General features: G+C 40.7%; 1 protein-coding gene across 1 annotated transcript; it reads right to left on the reverse strand.

Annotated features, from left to right (window-relative positions):
* Positions 1-993: 993 nt before the first annotated feature.
* Positions 994-22,881, reverse strand: musk (muscle, skeletal, receptor tyrosine kinase). Its single transcript, XM_028417793.1, has 17 exons — positions 22,653-22,881; positions 19,338-19,464; positions 18,535-18,686; positions 18,323-18,450; positions 18,096-18,237; positions 17,897-18,021; positions 16,123-16,282; positions 15,687-15,693; positions 13,715-13,978; positions 13,433-13,626; positions 12,475-12,498; positions 12,293-12,381; positions 9,266-9,440; positions 8,995-9,175; positions 8,733-8,924; positions 7,055-7,203; positions 994-2,908 (listed from the first exon to the last, which is right to left on the reverse strand). Exons 1-17 carry the CDS (start codon positions 22,723-22,725, stop codon positions 2,208-2,210), a joined length of 2,883 nt encoding a protein of 960 aa, XP_028273594.1. The 5' UTR covers positions 22,726-22,881; the 3' UTR covers positions 994-2,207.
* Between the last annotated feature and the right edge of the window lie 1,784 nt (positions 22,882-24,665).

The raw sequence follows: 24,665 nt of genomic DNA on the forward strand, positions 1-24,665 counted from the left end.
ATATGCAGTGCAGATGAGTCACAATTTTGTGTTTTCCTCCGTGTCTCTGCTCAAGCTAATTCCTCTGTTTGGTTGTGGCCATGAAATAGCACCGAGGAAGCTGAATAGGGTACTTGCTGTGGACACTGCCTCCCAGTTATTTTTAAAGAGGTGCAGCAAATCACTTGGCAGCAGATGAAGATTCTTGAATTTTTAAGAATCATAAATTGTCCTGTCTGTTTCCCCCTTGCTTCATTATATGTTTAATGATTTTCACTTGCGCACTGGGCACACTCCGTGAGTCTTCATGGCCTATTTTTTGTGGTTAGAGTTCCTTTCTCTTGAAACTCCAACCCCTTTTAAGGGGATACCTCTTTCCAAGAGTTTCTGTTCAGCTGGCTGTGCCTGGTGGCCCTCTACAAGGGCCATCCTTATCAGGTGGAGGCCCTCTGAGCACCTGCCTAGACTGTTTTTGAGCCTCCATTGTAGATGCCTTTCGTTGTTGTTTTTGACTTATGCTTTCTGCTGAGTTAAGCTTTTGGAGGCCAGTGACTGTATAACAGATGGGCAACATGATTTAGCATTGTGAGGCCAATATTTGTACTGGCACTGCCATCTTGGAAGAGTTTGTACAGTAGAAGTGCAGAAATGCAGATGTTTTGTAAAAAGATGAACACTTCTCACACTTCTCACACTCCTCTATGGGCAAAAAATAAAATAAAAAATCTCTGGTCTCACTTTTGAGGAGCTGTTGTGGCATCTGTCTTTATAAGGTCTGGGATTGACTCACTTTGTGAGACAGCCTCAAGTGTCTACTGGTGGTGGAGTCATAAACAGACTGTGGTATTATACTATTTGATTAAACCCCTTTTTCTTTAGCAGATCTAAAATGCAAATCATTTAAGTAATTGTTTATTTGCAAGCAATACAAAGAAACATTACACTTAATGCAAAGTGGCCAAAAATTGTATCATTATTTATATAATGTAACAAACAACAAAAACATCACCCATATTAAAAAAGAAAGAAAGCCAATATATCAGTTCTGACATTTTCAGTTCACAATGTTGTTTTCTGTTGTTTCTGGTATCAATGTTTTAGTTGTTATAATTCAGTGTAAAGTTTGATCCAAATTACATTTAACATAGTTGAAATAAATAAATAACATTCAGTGTCTATCTTTGTTAGAACACATTAAAGGTTTAGTCACTTGTGTCTATTTTAAGGCACAGGAATGGGTCCAGGTAATGGGGTCCTGGATAACTCTAATTAAACATGTGTGTCTGTCTGGACAATGACATTAGCTGAACGAAATGATTAACAAAAATTTAGTTAAAGCTATGCTTGCTGTACCTGAATGTCAAACAAAGATCAACAACAACATAAAAAAGAAAAGAAAAGAAGAATGCCCTGAAATGGAATCGCCACCTGTTCTAAACAAAAAATAAAAATACAAATTAACAGCAATAAAGTGCCAATGTGGAATTTAGAGGTGACTTCACAAAAAGCAGATCATCAGTCCTCTTCACTGACACTGTCAAAGGAGTTATGTTCCACGCCTATCTGTGACCAATAAACAGCATATTGTCCCTGTTTAAAATGAAGACAAATCTTTCATTCACCATGCAATAAAACACATGGTGTTGTTAAAAGTCTTCCAAAGTTAAGTCTTAGGGGTGAATTTGTAATAAAGTTGAACTGTAGGACTGGGAGCTAGCTTCTAGGAAAGTTAGAAGCATGATACTATCAAGAAGACATCAGTGTCAGCAGATATTACTGTTAAAATAAGATGGCCATCAAAATGGACATACAAGAAGGTAAGATGACACTGACTCTACTCACTGAAGGGACCAGTACTATGTCTGCAGTATGGAGTGTGTCAGAAATTGCTAGCATGGTTGCTGTCTGCTAGCATTGTGGCTCTGCATTTGCACTACTGTAGCACTACAAGTTTAATAACCCAATGTAAAAACTCTAAATTCACTCTAGGAAAGCCTTGATGTTCTTTGCAAGTAGGTGAGAAAAAAAAAACATGAATACATCAATGCAATACCAGCATTCGGCCCAAAGGAGGTGAACAATATTGGCATAGCAGCAAAAGTTTAATATCATGCATCCCTAAAATTGATTTGATGTGAGCTCATCATCAGGGCTCGTGTGTTTCCAGGCACCACATCACTACATAACTCAATGCTTTTGTTTTTGTTGCACAGGGACAGACGTGTTTGTTAGCAGTCAGCCTCAGTGTCGGCATTCATGCTGAGTCTGTTCTGGTGCATGCGCTCCAGTATCCGATGTATACTACTGAAGCTGGGCCGATCTGATGGGTGTGTGCTCCAACAAAGCCTCATCATATTATACAGCTCCAGAGGACAGTTCTCAGGACATGACAGGATGTGACCGTCCCTCACATAGTAAATAACCTCCTCGTGACCCATACCATAATATGGCTGCATCCCATGGGAGAAAATCTCCCACAGCACCACACCGTAGGCCCAAACATCTGATTCTGTAGTGTAGCGGTTATAGAAAATAGATTCTGGGGGCATCCAGCGAATGGGGATGGCGTCGTTCTCATTGGCTTTGTAGTAGTCGGCTGAGTAGATGTTTCTGGAGAGGCCAAAGTCAGCAATCTTCACCACCATGTCTTCTCCTACCAGGCAATTCCGGGTCGCGAGGTCACGATGGACGAACTTGCGCTCAGATAGATAGGCCATACCTGCAGCAATCTGCTTTGAGATAAACAACTGCTCCTCGCAGGAGAGAGGTGCCACCTCCAGCTCAGAAGAGAAGCTGGGACCTGATAGGCTCGCACGGCTGGGGGAGCGTACAGATTGGTTGGGAGATCGGCGTCGCAGGAACTCATTGAGGTCACCATGGGCCATGTACTCGAACATCAGACACATTGGTTTACCCACAGCGCACACACCTGAGGACAGAGAACACACACACAACTCAATATATACGAACTGTGATACAGATTATATACAGTGAGGAGGCTTGTGAGCTGTGCGTCTTCACACCACAGAGGTTTGAAAGAACAAACACAAACACTCAACCACATAAACACATGGGTGGCACCATTAAAACACAATGAATGAGCAGTACAGTATAGCATAATGAGTTCATTGACTGTAAAAGGTAAATAAATATGAAGTCTAGACATAAACACACACACAAAACCAGCTGGACATGTTTACAAATATATACACAAATGCACATGAACTCTCATATTAGAAGCCCTTTGCTGTAAACAAAGTGTATGTCTAAATCAAGCTGGTGTTTTTCTGAACCTGTCTGTGGGGAGAGCCAGGCAAATAAAGAGGATTTCTAAAAAATGAATGAGGTTGCACATCTTGTGGGTCTAATTAACATAGTCTTGTGTGTATTTGGCAGCAAAGGCTTCTGCAGATTTCCATAAAGCATTTGCATTTTCATGTGGAAAGTCATTAACTACCACTGCAAATGTTGCACATTCATGTAAATTTGGATATTCTTCAACTTCTGCTCAACATATACACCAAGAAATATTGTAAGAATCCAATATCGAACGTTCAGGACAGATATGAGCAGGTGACCAAAATCATAATATATATTATATTTATTTACTTTAACTCTATAGAGCGGTGGCTGTCTGGCTGTTTATTTATGCATTCCTGTAAATGCTTCGCAGTGTGAATGGGAGCACACACTGTGCAGACTGTGCCATTTATATAACCTGGAATTTAGGAGTGTAACACAACAAGTGTCAACAACATTTTAAAGCTACAGTATGGAACATCTGTCTCCCCCTTCTGGCAGTGAGTGTAATTGCTCTCTTCTCCAGACAGAGATTTATTAGCATTGTAAAAATTGGCTAGAATATATTCTATTTATATGTGAAAGACCTGCAGACACATCATCAGATATGCCAAAAACAACAGAAACCCCCAGTGGATTCAAAGTGTAGTTTCAGTTTCTCTTGTTTATTTTTAATTTAGTGCATGACAACTTCACTTCATGTGGTTATTGCACTAAATTGTTCTGAGTCATATTGGCTGCGCTCATAATTTTGATTGATTGCACTCTATTGCTTCTGTTTTTGTGTGAAACACTGAAGCTCAGTCAGATTTAAATGCCTTCAAACATCATTCTCAACCACAGACTTTTATTTTTATTTCTAGTGGAGATTCCAAAGCCCGACAAAACACAAAATATGTCAGCCTGAATGATTTTTCTAGGACATAAATACTTTAGTACTCTCTGTGCATGCACACTGGAAGAGAGAGAAGCACACATGGGTTTGTTGAGCCTGAGAGTTATCCGTAATAATCTGGACTACAAAATATTGACTCTGCAGTGTAAGAAAGTATCAGTACTGAAAATATTATTCATGCAATTATGATATATCTGTCATAATTATTAATATATTATGGGAAAAGAATGAGGGAATCATTCAGGAGAGAGAGCAAAAGAGAGCATGAAGCAGCAGCCTTTGTGCTTTTGTAATATGACCTGTCAAACAAGCATCAGTCACCATGAAGCTGTACATCACGTGGTTGTTCGTATTCACAAGTTGGCTTATTTTTGTTTGCAACTGTGACTGAGTCAGACTCAACAAGTAAAAGAAATCACAACATGCTTCCATGGAAACTTTGGTGAGAAGGGGAAGCTTGGAGGTCACGCTCAGTTAGTTCATGTCCCGTGGGGCACACCGCTCCCCAGAGAACGAGCGCTGATTACTGCGCACTACTGTGTGTGTGAGCGTGTGTGTGTGTGTGTCTGCCCAAAAACAAGCTGTAATTTAACAGTAGCAACCTTGGTTGAAGGTCAGTAACTGGATTAACATGTTTCACTTTACTGCTAAATATACAGAAGACAGAGGCCTCGTCCAACACATCAACAAAGTCATGATGTGTGGACATATGCTGTCTAATTTTGACACATTTGTGTTACGGATGACGCACATAATTTGACATATGCAGTGTATTATTAGTATAGAGGTTAGAAGTTAAGGAAATAATTGAATCAACTCTGGTTTCATGCTCTCCACACGCTGTCACTCTTCAGACGAGTCAACCAAATAGAATGTCAGTCAGAGCTGACACTGCAGAGGAGGCCTTCTATCTGCTCAGCGGCTCTGTTCACTCATTCACAGCACCAAAAAGAGCTCATTGTATCTCCTGGACCTATAGTTGGATATGAGTTGTTTGTATTAGATTAGATAGGCAGATAGGCTAGTGTGGCAATAGAGCACATTTGTTTTACTCAGGCCAACACAGACACATTAGTTGTGAGGCTGCACTTGTTTACTGGCAAACGTTCTTATCTTGATTCCAGAGATGTTGAAGTACGGCAGTAAAGAAAAAAAATGGATAAGAGGAAAATGACTTCATTCATGAGAACTGCTGTATGTGTGTGTGGAGTGGGACTTGTATTTAAAACAAAACAAAAGAAAACATAGAAGGATGATTTTTAGAGGCGGAGCAATTCTCATCTATCTCTCACAAATACTTTGTTTGCTCCAAGCTGCCTGAAAGCATCTTTCACATCCTTACCTTAAAAGACTTACATCTCCTTTACATAACTGGATGTTCTGTGACATTAAATATTAAATGAAGTGAGAACTGAAGGGGTTAATGACCATTTACAGTGTATGTTGTATGTATGTATAAAGTTTATATGTATATACAGTGTGTATGTGAGTCTTTGTGTGTGCAAATGTCTGAGACATTTTAGTCAGGCGTTGAAGTGTTTAGTAGTTTGTGTAAATGTGTTGGGGACGAGAGCCTACTGAGAACTGAAAGTCTGCCTTCAGAAAAAAATACAGGAGGTGGAGGGGGCTTTTGGGCCGTATCATAGATCCATTAATTGGAGGAAGTGGCTTTTCTTTATGTGTGCTTACTGCAGGAACTGAGAATCAAAGTTCTTAGACAGATTTTTCATTTTTGCTACTAGGTACTGTCCTAGCACTAGATGAATGTTGGTTAAAGGTAGGGTAGGAGATTTCATTTCATTCAACATCAGCCAATCCTACAATTATCAGCTAAGTACCAATTTGTATTGCTGTTTGTCTAGAATCATATATTTATGGAGTGAAGTAATGAAATTTGTGTAAATTATGAAGTTGCCACCATGATCTTTGACAGCTTATATACAAAATGTCACGACTTGCTCCCTCTATACTGATCGACATCTTTGTGAAATAATCAGTAAATAACACAGTGACCTTTGATCTTAGTCACTGCTCTTAAGGCTTTGAGAAACACCAAATGTGGATTATTGCGTTTGGAAAATCACTTTAAGAATGTGAATATTATGGTAAAATATAAAGTGGAGTAGAGTGATTCGTTCTGTCAGTGGTATCACACACCCAGTGTTACTCCTGAAGAAAATACTGCTTGTAACATTAATCTCCTCGTGCCTCAGGTAACCTTCCTGTTGACCATGTGATTTGTCACTCCAAAAGTGCCTGCCCACTCTCCACCAACACACTGGTTAACCTGGATCAGATCACTCCACCAGCCCAGCTCTGTTGGTTCCCTCTGCTATAATTTCATCCTTTTACAATAAATCTTCTCTAAACTCTCATTCCAGTCATGATGCCCTGCACTTGGTGGTTGGTTTTTCTGGTTGAACAACACAGCCTCTAACCATTCATTGTGGTTTCAGCCAAGGTTTTTATTTTGAAGAAATTAAAACCATCCATCCATCAATTTTTGTAACCTGCTTTGTCCTGTACTATAGGGTTAGAAGGGGTCTGAAGCCTGCCTGTCTTAGTGGGCGAGAGGTGGGTTACATACTGGACAGGTCAGCGTCTTTGCCAGAGTACCTGTAAAAAACAACCTCAAAGCCAAAGATACTAAAACAGAATAATGTTTCAGATGCACTCTCTCAGCCTTACTTTGCCTTTTCTCTGTCTCTTAAACAGCTCTCCCTCTTTCCCCCTTTGTGTGTCTCCATGTCTGATTTAGCACTTTCCTCCTCCCTTGAGCAAAATGCCCTGATCCACCAGTTATCCAATGAAAAATCCAGCTGTGATTGCAATCTCCTCTGCATTCAGCCTGTGCACTTTTTATCTTATGAAAACACAAACCTAGGAGTCGAACAATGTTCGGATGGTCGAATTCAGCCATGAGTGCCGCCTCTCTCTGGAAGTCGTTCTGCATATCGGCTGAGGCTTCTTCCTTCAGCATCTTCACAGCCACCATGGTGAAAGACTCCATCGGCAGCAGGCCTGGCGCTCTGCAGCAGACACACACAAATAGGTCAAGACTAAAGAATATGATATTAAGAACTTAAATGTTGCATTGTTTTCTGCAATGCATTAACTAGGCAAACATATCTGTGTAAGTACACTGTAGATGTCAGTTGCTTGGAGGAAATGTGAATACATTCACACACTTCCTGTATTGGCTCACCAGATAGGCAAGAGAACATGCTGTTTCTCAGGGTAGATTTATATATAGTTTGCACACACTAAACTGCACCAAACACACATACAGTACCGCATATACATGCCTGTGGAAACACTTAGGTTCTCACTCACACAGTCACATGTTGTCACTACAGATTGTATTCCATCTGTCTGAAGAAGTTATTTACTCCTTGGGCCTATTTGTGCGCACATGTGTGTCTGTGTGTGTGTTCACATCCATATACAAGTGCTACCTATATATCCACATGACCATTTACAGTGTGTGTGTGTACACTGTCAACAGCCTCCCATCTGGTAAGATCAAGTCTATATGTATATACAGTATGTGTATGTGAGTCTTTGTGTGTGCAAAGGTCTGAGACATTTCAGTCAAGTGTTGAAGTGTTTAGTAGTTTGTGTAAAATGTGAGACTGGTTACTATGGCAGCCAACACACACACACACACACACACACAAAATGTAACCACATCAGTCAGATTACAAACAATGAATTGCACAGTATTTCATACAGTAAACCGCAGACTTTCTATTGTCACACACTGATTAAGGAATACATCAACTCGATGTCCTGGTGTGTATAATCTGACATAATGTTCCCAGGGGTGTCTATATCCTGCACCATTCCAGTTTTTTCTTTGGGATTAGCAGCTAGCCTTAAGGACACCTCTCAGATTTGATTGGCTGCACATTGCAGATGCTACTGTTAAAATACCACAAGCTATATAGTCCTGTGCTGTGACCAAGCTATCATATGCTCATATGATCTTTGTGTGTGCCCAGTTTTAATCTGCAGATTAGCTTTATGTCTCTGTGACATCATGGTGAGAAGGGAAGAACAGCATATTTGAAGGGTTGCATGTTCTCTATAATCCTGTAATGTTTTGTGTGTGTGTGTGTGTGTGTGTGTGTGTGTGTGTGTGTGTGTGTGTGTGTGAAAACGTATTGAAATAAAATCAGTATGACCCAGATATGGAAATTATACTGATCATGGGGATTACAGTGTGTGCAGTGAAAATGACACCTATGACAGTTCTCCTTGTGACTTTGTGAATGACGCAGCAGCCCCCCACCCCACCCGCCTCCTCTATGTTTTTACTTTTGTCTCTTCTCTTGAGAACCATCCGCCTCATCATAGCCCCTGGCAGTGATTACAATGATGACATGGCAATATTAAATATAAGTCTAGTAATACAGTACTAGACTAGTCAAGTAACCCAATATTGCAGAGATTTGGGGCAAAGACTTCTTGTGCTCCCTCCCTGTTTCTCCTTTTTATAGATAGATACAGCATAAATGTATACATTTTCCCCTCCTGTTCAGTCATCTCTCTTTCTCACCTGGCTTGGAAAACACGTCCAAATGCTCCCTCCCCGATGTCTCTGACATACTGGATGTTGTTGCGTGGATACTCAAGGGCCAGCAGCTTTGAGTTCAGCAGCAGGGGAACCCTCTGGTACATGGGGTTTGGATGGAGTCGGTCCAGCAGGAGCTCTGATGGAAGGGCGCTCAGGGTCGGGGTCTCCATCACTCTTTAGCAGAAAAGTAAAGCGTAAATACATAAAAAGACAAAGGCAAAGAAATGAAGACCACACCTTGTACCTCTTTCTGTTCCTCCACTGCTTCCTCCGTCTGCGGCAGGCGAGGATGATTATGGTGAGGAAGACCGCAGTTGCGAGTGCGGTCAAGATGATCACAATGACAGACATGGAATAAGCTGGAGATGATATAATGGTAGGGAGACGAGGAGTCTGACGGGGAACTGTTGACTCTGGCTTCATCACTGATAGGAAGACATGCAGGAAAATCACTCGTCTCATAGATCAACTTTTTAGATGTATTATAAGCACGGGGGGACAAAAGAAGCCAATACCTGAAGCTGTCTCTATTTGCCCACACTGAGGCACAGCACAGTACTCCCAGCGTATGTTTGGATTTGAGGTGTAACACCAGGGCTTGTCGCTGATTCCTCCTGGGTTTCTGCAGTGGTTCTCTGAATCCTTTAACTCTGGAATGGCATCCACAGAGAGGTGGTGCTGGTGGGGAACCTGTAAGAATGGAAGATCAAAAGTTTGCATTGTCCTTTTTTTTCTTCTTTCTAACGTCACATGTGGTATGCAGGCCTGTGTGTCCCCAGGTGTTTCTGGGTAAAACACAATCTGATCTGTGCTGATCCTACCCTGCTCTGAAGGGGGTAAAGAAGAACCAGACCTGGTATGCAGTTTGTCCCTAAAATGTTCTGAGTCTGAATTGGTTGCATGAAACACAAATGAAAATGAAACCAAAAAGCCTGCAAATATTTGAACATATTTTCAAGGCTCTCTAAGGTCACAGCATGTTCTTTTGTGAGGGACATTTAAGGCTGTGTGACTGCAATCAGCGCTGCCAACTCAAACACCGGACATCTGGACATTGTCGTTGTGATATTTCATCAAAAGAGCAATGGTCAAATCTATCCCTGAAAACTCAGACATACTTAATGTTTAACACTGAATGTGTCAAGTCAGCTGCACTCGAGGGTCGATTGTTCAGTCGTGCCAGGAATGTTAAAAACAGCAAGTCCTTATACCAGATGCCAAATTACACCATCCCTCATGTCCAACATAATCTATTGACTCTTTGCAGGAAATGGGATCTTCTTCCTGCCACACTGTAACGATGTCACAATACTATGAGTGCATGTGATTGATTTATAGCTTTGCAAGATAGCGTACCATTACACTATCCAGCATGAATTATTTTAAACTGATGAGCAACACCTGACAGTGACTCAAATAGCACTCAGCTGGGCAAAGCAATGACTGTGCAGTTATTACATTTCCTGGTTTGTTGGCTGCAGCACTTGCTTGCCTGAAATTTTAAAATGCTATATTTAACCTGTGACTCATGTTTTATATTTGTCATATTAAGACTGGTTTGACTCAGCTAAAAAAGTTATACTGGAATGAGTTAGCGCTGAATATAAATGTAACATATGATGTAAGGAACATTAGTGTGTTGTGTTGTCATACAGCACTTAGGATATTTGTATCCATTATGAAAACATATAGCACAGAACATCTGCTTCCTCTCGTGTAGAAGGTGAAGGATGACTTGGAACTGAAGAATCAGTGACTGATCTTGAGTTGTAGCTTTTATGAACACTGACAGAGTCAAAAATTAGGAGCAGCTGCTCCTTTTGTGACATGATAAACATGTGAGTGAAAGCTGGATTTCCATATTCCTACCATCAGTGGTGATACAGTGTTGTGAATTGGGAGGTTTATATATATATATATATATATATATATATATATATATATATATATATATGAAGGGAATCCTATAATCTAATCCTATAATATTGTTCTTTACTCTGAATTTATACATTATACATTTATACATATTTCAATATAAAACAAATGCTTTTTATAACAATGATTGCACGTTAGGAGCAGAATAAAGTGGTAATGTTTACTTGCTCAGCAAGCAGAACAGCACAACATCCATATATTAATATCATATTTAAATACATATAATATACACATTAATTGATGGCTTTTTGAATATATAAAATAAACAATTGTAAATTGTTTTAAAGTATCAATATTGTGTACTGGTGTTGTGCATACCTGGAACATTAAAGTACTTCAAATTAAACACACTGCTGTCCTCAAACTAACAGATTAGCACACACTAAAAAACTACAAGGTGAATATATTTGGGAATAAATTAGCAAAACATTATTCATTTTTATCATTTGTTTTCTTTTCATAAAGTCATCACTAGCTGTCTTTGTCTATCTTCTATGCTGAAGGAACATACTTAGCTAAGAATTATACGACCATGTTGAAAGACATTGTCTCACGATGATACTATTTTACATACAAGGAGGAAATGGAAGCTTTGCTACCTCCCAGCCACTTAAGCGTCAAAATATTCCCATCGTGTGTAACTCACACGTGTTTGACTCACTTTCAGTCAGCACATCACATCACTTGATTCCCAGTCTTTTCCTGGAAGCAGCATATTCTCACTTCCTGCATGTCCTGCTAGCTTTTCAGTAATCCTATTATCATGAGTACCACTAGCTCAGTGTGCTTCAACCCTCGGGCCAACGTCAACCAGTAAAAGAAAACAATAAAAATGTCATGTGTTTTTAGATTTAAGACGGCGTCTGATAATAATTCTCTCAGAACCAAACCTCCAAAGGTCTGTGTTTACTGTCGCATGCTGTCAGATTTAATACTCATAATTCTGCAGTGTGCAGTTAAAAAAATAAAAATCATTTCACCAGACACGTAAAGTAAAGTAAAGAGAAGTTTCCTATTTGTAAACTGAATTAGCATTTTCTCAGTAGAGGAAATATATAAATGTGTGTAACATGTTGGAGTGTGTGTGTGTCTTTGTGATGGAGCCTGTGGAGCAATGCGTGTGAAAGCTAATTGCTTCCAGAGGCAGGATGTGACATGATGAGCCCCTCCTTCTCTGCTGACCTGGCACACACACACACACACACACACACATGAGAGTAGTAACAGTTCACCCAAACAGACCCTCTCACTGAACAAAACCATAAAAACATAAAGGGGCTTTTGGGCCACAGTGTGCGTGTGAGAGTGTGCATGCATGTGTGCATGTGTGAGCGAGCATGTTTGCACTAGTGTAAGCACTTTTGTGTGTTTTCTTACTGAGGTGCATGGTTGCTGGTTATAAAACTGAGAATATATACCCATATCAGTAAAACCTTTACATTTATGTTTCAGCCTTAAGTGGCCATTTGCGGAACTGCAGTTTTTGGCATTTCTTCATTGGCTTCAAGTGTATGTAGTTCAACAGTGCGTGGGTTGGGTGGTATTTCAGCTAAACCATAAAACTGTACAGTGGTTTTAGGAACACACACACACACAGTCCACAGTACCTGCTGGTTCCATGGCTGACACTCTATTCCAGACCTGGTCACATACACACTGCCTTGGTAAAAGCGACCTCTGTCATTGTAACACGTTGCTGTCGAAACACAATGAAACAGTGCAGTATTATCATTTATGAGGTCGCTTACAAATACATTAAAAACATGTGTGATACACTCTTTATACTTACTTGTGATTTGATCTTTTTTAAGACCTGGAATATTAAAAAAGAAAAACATAATAATGTCATTTGAGTACACAAGATATTTACCAGAACTAACATAAACACTACTATGCTCAACAAACACACACAGAGACATGCACACAGACACACACCTACAGCTGTATATTTTGGCTGTGTTTTGTTAAACTCTCTTCATGACCTCATCAGTATCAGTGATCTGCAGTGTAGCAGGCCAGACTTTATTTGGCCTTCAGTGCTCACGAGTAACTACACCAAGCCAACACCTGCTCTCCTTTTACATATGCTCTGTTTGCTGTCTTTCCTTTATGTCTCTCTCTCTCTCTCTCTCTTTCTCTCTCTCAATATATATATATATATATATATATATATATATATATATATATATATATATATATATATATATATATATACATGTGTGTGTGTGTGTATGTATATATACATACACACACACACACGACGTGGTCACGACATGACCAAATGCTGAGTTTCCTCCTTTGAAATGACGATGAATCTGATTGATTTTGCATTTCCAGCCTAATGGCCTCACTTGCATGGAGACCCTGCTTAGAGCTGATGTTGAGAGTTCTAGTGAACATCTACAAAATGCAAATTCAACACTCAGAACCACATTCAGAACTTTTGTATCTGCTTGATAGGTCATGGGGTAATGAGGGAATAGGACACACCTGGACATAAACCTGCTTGTCAGTTTTGTTCCATTACATATAAGCCACATATGAGCCATGTGTTTGTGTGTGGCTACAAGCCCTGAATGCCACACCTTTGTCAAAACCCTTGAATTAAAGCAGCACATCTTACATCTTAAATTCAATCTGGTGCTGTACGGGGGCCCAAAACATACAGTATCATTGTTCCAATGTTTATAAACCTGATGATCTACTTGGTATTAGGCATCACTCTGACTGAATAAAGAGTATCTTACCTTCAAAATCAACATGTGTACAAACATCTGGGTCTGTGTTAAGACTGGGTAAGGCCTGACAGTTGGGTAGGAGTGAACTGGAAGTGTGTGCCCCACTGAGAGAGCTGAACAGCCCAGGCTGGACTGAACGGCTGCTGTCTAGTAGCAACCATTCCCTATGGCAGTATAGCTCCTTCACTGCCAGACAGTATTCTCTGCAGAAAAATACTCCATCAGTTATGTATAATCAACTAAAGCTATTCATATACTGCACAGCGTGACCAAGTAGGAGAGTCCTGCTACCTGCAGACAGGTTTAGGTGCAGGTCCTAAACCTGATGGGTTGCAGTCAGGGAAGGTGGAGTGGCACAGCAATGAGCGCACAGCCGAGCTACACAGCCTGCCAAGTCCCTCGTGCTCTGCCCACCAGCTCTGAACCAGGTACTCCTGCATATCCTCGGGGTCCGAAAGGGAGGAATTGAAGAACACCAGGGAATCGTCGCGCAGGATTGTGCGGCAAACATCTCCGCGGTATGCACTGCAGTACCCTGCAACACCCTTATACAGTCTGTGGGAAGAATATAGACAATACATTACAGATTTGCTCCCTTTGCCATAGAAATCTGTGTTTGACACAATAAGGAATAAATTCTGGCTACAGTTCTCCAGAGAGACCCTTACTGCTTTGGCTGAGAGTGACCATGTGAGATATGCCCACTTAAGAAGCAATAAGTAACGGTCTTTCACCTGAAAAATCTTCTCTAACCTCATCCAGATGTTGATCATGAAACAGGTTGTGGAAGCTTTATGTGAAATTACATCCTGTCTGTTGGACTTCCTTGCTGCCTCTGAACTGAGCAGTTCAGTCGCACACTGTAGAAACCTGCCTGTCTGTGCACCAGACTCCCTGTGTTCCTGTTTGCCTGCTGGCTTTCTGCTCATATTGTACGTCTGTTAGCTTGGATATGAGCCACATTTCTCTTTGTCTGTCTATCTGTGTCTATCTGTGTCTGTCTGTCTGTCTGTCTGTGTCTGTCTGTCTGTCTGTCTGTCTGTCTGTGTCTGTCTGTGTCTTTCTGTCTGTCTGTCTGTGTCTGTCTGTCTGTCTGTCTGTGTCTGTCTGTGTCTGTCTGTCTGTCTGTCTGTGTCTTTCTGTCTGTCTGTCTGTGTCTGTCTGTCTGTGTCTGTCTGTGTCTGTCTGTCTGTGTCTGTCTGTGTCTGTCTGTCTGTCTGTCTGTCTGTCTGTGTCTGTCTGTGTCTGTGTCTGTCTGTCTGTCTGTCTGTCTGTGTCTGTCTGTGTCTGTCTGTGTCTGTCTGTGTCTGTGTCTGTCTGTCTGTCTGTCTGTCTGTGTCTGTCTGTCTGTCTGTCTGTCTGTCTGTGTCTGTCTGTGTCTGTCTGTGTCTGTCTGTGTCTGTGTCTGTCTGTCTGTCTGTCTGTCTGTGTCTGTCTGTCTGTGTGTCTGTCTGTCTGTGTCTGTCTGTCTGTCTGTCTGTCTGTCTGTGTTTGTCTGTCTGTCTGTCTGTCTGTCTGTCTGTCTGTGTCTGTGTCTGTGTCTGTGTCTGTCTGTCTGTGTCTGTCTGTCTGTGTTTGTCTGTCTGTCTGTCTGTCTTTCTGTCTGTGTCTGTGTCTGTGTCTGTGTCTGTGTCTGTGTCTGTGTCTGTCTGTCTTATGTCGAGGCCTTTCTGACCGTGTGTCTCTTTCTGACGTCCTTCGCTCCTATATTACAACACTTACAAACTCCAGATGTCGCCTCTCGGGGAGGTTGGTGCTTCAGCAGAGTTCAAGGCAAGCCATCAAACCTAAAGGTGACCTGTAAATCTATCAGCTGCACATTTTCTCTATTTTGTCTTCCTTACCACATTTCTATGTTTTTATGTACCAGATGTTGTCATGTGTTGCGTCTATGGTGTGCAATCAACTCTTCTGTACTTCTTTTTTTTTATCAAGCAGCCCAAGGCCAACATTTTCTTTTCTTTAGTGTATTTTCCTCCTTTCCTCTTTGTGTGTCTTGTGTACCCTCCCTCCCCCTCTTTGTACAGTTATCTCTCTTTCCCTGCAGTTACATAGTCCAGATGTGGTAACAGCCGTTGTGCTGAGGTTCAGAAAAGTTCAAATTCAGCTCACACCATATGGGTGACTGAGGGTCTGGCTCCCTCTTTGCATGCCTGCACTAAACTAATGTTGAACATGAACAAATGTGCTAAAAAATACATAACAGCAATGTCATTTGCACAGAAAACCTAAGAAAAGGAAATCAAGCAAAGCTCAGTCTTACCTCCACTCTATTGGGAAGTGGCAATATCCAGAGGACACAGGTTGAGTGAGGACAAGCAGAAGGAGAGGACAAAGGAGGGGAGATAGACAGATGAGACAAGGCCTAAAAATGAAAATGAGTCTTTGTAGAAAGAGAAAAGTGAGCATGATGCTTCTCTCTGCAACTCATAGCTAACTGTGAGGGGATGAGTGACATCCAGGTGGAAGGAAGGACTATGTGTGTGGTCAGGGTGTGTGTGTGTTTTTTTTTGGTGACTGGTGATGGTGTGTGTGTGTGGGGGAGGATCAACCAAATGGGGTATGCAACCAACAGCTGAAGCCACAGAGGTATAGTTGGCAGCTAGCAAAACACAATACAAGAAAAGAAAAACACAGACCCAGACTTACTGACATAGTTTTGCTCTTACAATGAAGTTGGCTGAAATGAAATTTGTTACCTGCAACAGTGACTCTTGCGGTTGCTTTGACTGTGTTGGCTCCAGCACTGTGTCTGTTGGAGGCCAGACAGGTATACAGAGCCGGCTTATTCACCGTCACTTTAAGGACAGACAGTATTACCTCTCCCACCAATGTTTCCTCAATGGAGGCACCCGATATCTGCAAAAGTCAGAATTGTTCATATTAGGTATTGAGAGATGCTGAGTATAAGGAGTGCTTGATAAATGTGTGACCTTAGGTAGAAGTAGATGTGCTTAATCAAAAAAATGTTGACCATTTACATACTATGACGCCCACTGTGGCATGTAGACACAATATCATGTGTTGTGTCTACAGTCACACTCCTAACCAGGGGAGGGCAGTAAAGAGATTTTTTCAACTGTATTTATTCATATTCCATATTTGAAAATGTACAAAAATGTTTTTATGGGTACTGCCCCTTTAAATATTTTTTTCTAATGCCTGGATTGCCTCATGCAGAAACTGTTGTGTAGTTTTTTTTACACATCTGCATGTCTGCCATTGTAAGCACTCCTGTTAAATTTACTAAGTATTCACACGCTGTAAAATAGCCACATAAAATGTGTTTGTTGTTTTAGGTTTCTGCATACATACACAAATATACGCAGATATATATATATATAAATGATATATGTGAGTGCCTGCACTGTGTGTGTGAGTCTATGGAGGTGCTGAAATGAGACTATGTTTATATTTGAAGCTGTGTCTGACACCGCCTGTTTTTAGGATGAGTGTTATCCAGCCCTGAAATTAATGACCTCGACGAGCTGCCAGAAAAGCGGCCCTCTCAGTCATTTTAATCAGCACACACATGCATAGTACTGTATTTACAGGCTGTGTTCACATTGTAGCCAGCACCTAACATTAGTAAATACTCTATGTCAACCGCAAACAAATGATGTCCATTCAGCACTTTACAAGCTGGTCATATGGTTGTCCTTTGACCGCATCATAATACAATTCTCAAGCTGATAACAACTTGTATTATAAGATAAATGCAAGGCAATCTCTTCAATCCTCTGTGGCCATAATGAGAATTCCTTTGCTGTTTGTATCACTGCCAATCTTTAAGCACCTTAATTGTGTGTGTGTGTGTGTGTGTAGGAGAGAGACAAAGTGAGCAAGGGATAAGCGGGTAATCTATTGTGTATGCATTACAGTATAATGGATTTATGTTATTAAATAAGGGATTTAGCTGGGCCCCTTTAAACTGTACAGACATACTGAAGTAAATAGAATTAATAAAGAGCTTGAGTGCAATATGTGTAGTTTTCTGTCATACTAGTTCAGTATTGCACATTTTTGGTAACCATACTTTGCAAAGATTTCATAGACCTGCTAGCTCTAGCTTGACAAGTGCAAGTGTGTGATTGATTTCATAAATAAAGCTATTTTACCGGTACATTGTAATGGCTTTCCTGGCCATCTAAGCTCTATTATTGTCTCAGCTTTCTCATTATGTAAGGCTTTGCAACTGACAATGTGTCACAATTTTAGCTACGTGCTAATATTTCTCTTATGTTGGCAGTGTTGAAGAGCCAAGAATATTAGCGGTGAGATCACAAGCAAAAGTGGCCCAGATATGCACATGGATAGATAAAGAGATGAGGAACTTCATCATTAAAACATAATGATAATAACCAATATAAATAATATTGTTATTATTTTGGATTTGGACTGGTGTATTTTTGGGACTACAAAAATATACCAGTGGGATTCCCAGACACACACACACACAGGCTGAAGACTTACAGTATTCCCATTTTCCAGCCAGGTGATGGTTGGGATTGGATTTCCTGTAGCGTTACACTCCAAGGAAACCTGGCTACCATACTCTACTCTCTTCTCCTTTGGAACCCGCAGGATTCGTGCTGGGGCTGCGTGTACACACAGTGATTTATGAACACACAGTTAGACTGTATCATTCTTAAAGTTTATATAATACACATACCCTGTACTTCTATGGTGACAGGCTTTGAAAAGGCCAACCCAAAGCTGTTCCTGGCCACGCAGCGGTACTGTCCTGCATCCTCCTTCTGTATGTTGTGGATTTTTAGTGCCCCATATTCGAGGATGGTAACACGGTCGCTGACCTGCAAGACATGCACTTTGTTAACTCGTTTTCTTTTTGCAGCATTTTTTGCTGCTGTTTTGTGTAGATGTTAGAACAATTCATACCTTGATAAGCTCATCATCTTTGAGCCAAGTGACATCTGGTTTGGGGTTGCCGAGGGTAACACAGGGCAACACTGCTTTAGATTCTACTAAGAGGGTTACATTTGTAGGATGTCGTTTGATCTGTGGTTCTGGAGAGACATGATGATGAGGTTAAGTTTAGTCTTTTGTCTCAGCAGCCTAACATAAAACATAAACTCCCTGAGCAGACATACTCATCTTAAGCTGAAGTGCTCCACAGCTCTTGGCAGGCTCTCCGAAGCCGTTACTGGCGAGGCAGCAGTACTCTCCGTTGTCTGACTCTCGCACATGAGGGATGATCAGCATCTGACCCTGCTCCCTGGTAAGGTACCGGGTGTCATAGTACCTGGTGGGATAAAAAAAAAGTGCAAAAGGGGGATCTGACATTTTACAGGATTAATTTACCCTAATAATAGACATTTCTACAGCAGACATTTTGGCATGAAACAGATTAATTTGGCACCTCCACAGCCCAGAACCACAATAAATGTCATGATAACACCCATATATACAACACTGATATGTGTAACAATGTATAGAAATAAACAAGGTTTTACCTTCAAGCTACAGTGCTGAACTTTTGTCTCCCCCTTCTGGTGGTGAAAGCAATTACACAAACATATTTTCTGTGTGTATGGAAAAGACTCTGTCTCTGGTGGATTACAGCATATGGTGTGATGTAATAAAAAAAGTCTTTCTGTAGCTCAGGCCATCATAACATGATAACACCAAGCTAGAGGTTGGACCTCGGAAGAAAGTCACTGAAGGAACATGTCCACTCCAGGGAAGTTGAATAATGTTGCTGGTTACTGGTGGAATACAGATTTAATCAGCATTAAGGGAACTGGACAAAGATTGTAACTGCTATATGTCTTGCAATATGTTTAAAGTTGAACCTTATACCTAAGGACCTGACACTGCTGATGTGCTGTAATTGCATATGAACGATCAGTTTTGGGACTGGACAAAACTTGTCATCAGCTGATGACAAACTTACATGATTGGGTGGTTGTTCTTGGTCCAGGTGATGTCAGCAGGAGGACGGGACTCCACCTCACAGATGAAGGTGGCATTGTGATCCAGTAGTACATCCACTGTTTCCAATAAGGTGATGATACGAGGCGCTGGCAATGAAGATGTATACAGAAAAGTCACAAAACATGGCGTCCACACAGTTTTTTTAAGGATTCAAGATTGTTTTCTGCACAGCTGCATCTTCTTTAGCTTCATTTGACAACCTCTGCACTCATTTTTTTAGACTGTTATCAGTCGGTCAGATCGCATCAAGTTTTATCTGCTGAGCTGCTGAAGACTGGTAGTAACAGTGTGTCCTAAGTGGACATATTATGCATATCATTAGAACATCTGTGTTTTTTTGTCAAATTGAACCCAACCAACACAAAGGTGAATAGAAAATGTCAGTATTAGTAATGTCTAAAAAAAGAAGAGGACTAAAAAAATCACAGGGGTGAGGCAGCAACTGTTTATGTTCAGATTCCGATCAGGGTTGCTTTAAACTTTGTATGAACTAAGGAGAGGAAGAGGCAAAATAGACAACAGGAGAGATACAAAGTAGAGGGAAAAGAAATTAGGGTTTAAGGACATTGTGCTTGTTTTGTCTCTTGTGAAACAGAGATTTCACAATAACATAGCTGGGAAAAAGCAGCCACATCTCCACCCACAAGCCCAGGTCACTGCTGTTTGACTGATGAGGAGGAGCTGTTAGAAATCACACTGCAACCCTTAAATCTTGGCTTTGGAATATAGTTTTAATGCCAAGGCCAAAGTAAGGTGAAAAGCTACTATAATAAAGTTATATAAATATATAATATATATATATATATATTCATGTTCCCTAGATGATGATTCTTGATGAGCATTTTAACATGGGGTTGTATAGGAAATGACACATATTTAGAAGCAGCATTTACTGCTGAGTTTTTTATTTTATTCATGTTACTTTTGTAGCTGCAGAATTTCATAGAAGGCTCCTTTGAGACTGTATTTTCACAACGTGTCCCTCCTTCCTCTGTATCTTCTTATTGCCAATATTATGTCTGAACATATGAGTAACATCTGAAGCCACATGAGTCATTATTTAGAGCAAATGAGGGCCTTGCTGGCTTGTGAGAGGTTTACGTAGTGAAAAAGTCCCTGCATGTTGTTTGGACACAGAGGTCATGCAGTGCCTGCACAGGACATCTGGACTTTACTGCATGTATTACACTTTGTTGTTAGAGATGTAGCTTATGTGCCAGATGCAGCACAAAATGCTTCTTTTTTTGCTAGGTCGGAGCTAATATCACTATGTGTATGTATGTAATCCTACTATAACACCTTGAGATTATATGTTTTTACTATTTTTGAACCCCTTTTACACCACGTGTCCTCTGAATTCCCTGTCTGTTTAGAAGTCTTTTTAAAGGCTGTAACTTATGGTGTTTGTTTTGTTGTTTATGCTCCAGGTTTTTTCCATGCTCGAAGTCAAATTGTAGACAGCATTCGCTCTTTCTTGCTCTCTCATACCGTGATGCTATCATTCAAACCAGATACCAGAAGTTTTTGACTTTTATTACGGGCCAAATAGGAACAAAACACAAAACTTTTGTTCCAGTGGCTCATCTGGGGATCAGATGTCTGTAAGGGATTCGTCCTTTTGTTTATGCTTTAACCAATCATGCTGGCTTTAAATACATACATAAACTTGATATATCCAACCAGTGTGTAGTGACCAGCATTGTTCTTTTGACTTCAAACTGTGATTGTTGAATCAAAATGGTTGCATGTTTTTGTTTCTTCATTCACACTCATCAGCTAATTAAAGCCAGCTCACCCTGCAGAACACACAGATCTTTTTGTGCCATCCATCTTAGCTTTGCTCAACAAAAAATCACGGCATTACAGTTTTGCAGCACTTGTCACTACAAAGCTGCTAAATATTCATATACAGCTTGTTAATTAAACTGTAGTCACAGACGAATATGACTATTTCCTTTTTTTCCCCATACGAGCCATGCTATATACACCAGTACACGTCTATAAAAGTAGCAGACACTGACACTATTGGCAGTGGCAGATTTAGCAATTTGGGGTCCAAGGTGAACACAGGCATGGGGGCCTCCATGTGGAAAAAAAGACAGAGACACAGAGAGAGAGAGAGACTGAAACACCTTGTGTAGTCTGTATATATGATTGATACCAGCATAGCTTCTGTAACCAGCAATCAGCATTGCTGACAATGTTGCTAGAAGTGGCTCCTCATTGTCCATAAGAGCATTAACCAATGCTAGCACTTCTTGTTGTCAGTCTCCACTGGTGGCATTGTAAAGGTTGTTAACTTGGGCAGTTGGTTGAAATTTTTTGCTGTTTTTTGTTTGTTGTTTGCTTGTTTCAGTTTTGCAGTGGCATCAGTCCCTGTATACATCTGTGTAGACTTAGGTGGTTTAGACACTATTAGTACTATTAGTTATAGAGGAATCCTGAAATTTAGGGGGGCCCTAGTTCATGGGCCTAGGGCACTTGCTGCCTTTGCCTAATGGTAAGGTCTGGGTATTATGTGTTGGTTGGTTGCCTATAATTTCACTTTGCACCACAGCAGTGCAAGTTCTAGAAGGACAGCCATGTTCAATTGCGCATATATAGGTCAAATATCTGTAACAATAAGTGTGGGCAGGGCTGGTTAATACAGTCCGTCTCACCTGTTACAATACCCACTGGCAGAGTGTGGCAGCACCTGCACCACCTACCTGCAGCATGTAGTATATCTGGCACTATGTTGTATATCACATGCAGTGTCTCTGCGGTGTGGCAGCATTTGATATGATACTCATCTCACACGTCCTGATTGAGAAGTACATCTTAATGGATATCGAAGTCGTATTGATAGAAATACACAAGTCGCTGCTTCGAACCACCTTTGAACACATGCTACTGACAGGAAATGCCAAAGTGTATAGGAAGGATATAGAGTTAGTCAGATTTACACTATGTTGGCCTATAAACACCTTCTCCTTTTCCCCTGTAGGATGTACAGTGGTAAACAGGTGATTGTGGTGTGTGTGGGGAAAGTATCCAAAGACCAAACCCACAAGAGACTGATGTTCACATTTTCCCTCTTATCGATATCTATATAAAGTTTTATACTGTTCATCATAATTATGCAATCAAAATAATGTATTTTGACATGTGTACATTTCTTTGCACATCTGTTCACATTTGTTAAGATGATCAGTGTTCATGTTAGCTTATATAGCAGCATAATGGAGACATTTACAGCAACGTGTGAAAAAACACTCACTGAAGCCTCACTTACCTCTTTGCATGCCGTAGCACGAGGGGATCAAAAGAAAAGGCAGAAAGGCTAAAATGTGTTCCACAGTCTTCATCCTGGCTCCACAGTGATCTGTTGGACGCAAGGTGCTACTTAGATCTCCATGGCAGGTAAGTAGGTGGTCTTGTTGGTCTGTTTCTTTCCTGTCTGCGTCTGCGTGTGTCTTAGCCAGGGACAGCCATGAGCTCTGTGCTCAACATGAACCCGCTCAGTCACTGTGTGTGTGTGTATGTGTGTGTTTTAACTGTGAATGACAGGACCAGCTGCTTGCTGTCCTCATGTACAGTCACTCAGGTTTTGTAGCTCTGCTTTAAAGCTCCAAAGGCTCTATGCTTGTTGGGCTCCACACTAACTGTGGTCAACAACATTGTTTGTTCATCGAACAAGCTGCATTCAAGACTCAGCCCAACACAGTGACATTATGTATACAAGCTCAAAAAATTAAGACACATAACTGGCTGAAATGATTTAATACAAATCCACTGTGCTATTAGAATTTAGGATTATGAACAATGTGTATGTCGATCTGTACCTTCTACTACCATTAATAGTCAGAATTATTAGTGTATAATAAACTCAATGTATGTACATATTTTTAGAAACAACTACACACTGTTCACTACTTAACGTTCTGACACATGCACACAGAGAGAGGGCTACACACAATCCAGGAGACAGCCTTTGTGTCCACCTGTTGCCTGCCAGCCTGTATGTCCTGTTTTATTTTAGGAAAGGAATGGCATTTCACTTCATTTGCCACTTATCCATTCTGCTTCGGATGGACATGGTCATTGTACTCTATAAGCAGGCACAGTTTTCCAGGATTTGTTTCTTAATATTGACTCAACAAATGTTGTTTGCACCAGTGTGTGAGATTCATACAGTACCTCATTGTGTGGCTTTTGCCCATATTTGCATCAACAGCCACAAAAGTTTTAAAGATGTTCCTCATTTTTGGACAGATATGTCTTCCGCTCAAATACATCCCATAACACTGACTCCCATTTCTCCAAGACCATAAATAATAGCTGTAGTATCTGCAACAGGTGACTGATATGTTTGTAGCCTAGCCATAGAGAGTACAGTATATACTGATGAAGCTTCCATGACGTCACCCATAGGTCTCTGAAGTGCTATTTTTGTTTTTGTTTGTGGGCTGTTTGTGGTCTGACCATGTTAGCAGCATTATAGTCCACCTAAACTTCTAATACAGGCAAAGAGGTGAAACTGAATCAGGCAGCTAGTTGCAGAAGAAGGCAATTTTGTGCTATGATTTGTCACCTGCCTGTTCCTTAAAGCAGTCCCACCGATGATATACACAATCATAGGTCCTGATATAATTATTATATTAAAATATAGTGAGTTATAAAAAAGTACCCTCCCTCCCTGTAGAGTTGTTAATAAAAGAAAACTCATCAATAGACAACAAAACTTTTTTTCCCTAGAGGTTGCAGAGTGAACTGCAATTTGTGCATTTCTGCATGGGCTTCATGTCACAGCAATGAAAGCTGCTGCTTGGGCTTAACAAAGAAGGAATCTGTATGTCCTACAGCTGCAGGACTGTGTATGTATATGTAAAATGTAAATGTGCAAGATTGTCCATACTTCACCCTTCACCCCTCCTTCAGCAACTATGCTACAGCACGTGATTATGGCAGTTCATACTATAGGCTCTCTCATCTCATAACAGCAACATACAATCGCAGAAACTCAAACACATCAAGGAAACAGTGCCACACCAAAAGAATAAGGGGAAACAATATACTTACAGTATCAAACCACCAGCCTACAGGAACATCTGATTTAGAACTACAGCATGATGCTGGACAAGTTCTGTAGTAGCACTCTGGCTCCCTCTGCTGGAACAATCACAACAGCAGAATCTATCCATAGAGTCCATAGTACAGTAAAATAGATAGATATGCTTTATTGATCCTGCAAGGGAAATCTTTAATTAAATCTATACTAAACTTCTGTCAGCAGTTTATTTCTATA

The sequence above is a fragment of the Parambassis ranga genome, chromosome 12, assembly GCF_900634625.1.
Source record: "Parambassis ranga chromosome 12, fParRan2.1, whole genome shotgun sequence".
NCBI classification, from domain to species: domain Eukaryota; kingdom Metazoa; phylum Chordata; class Actinopteri; family Ambassidae; genus Parambassis; species Parambassis ranga.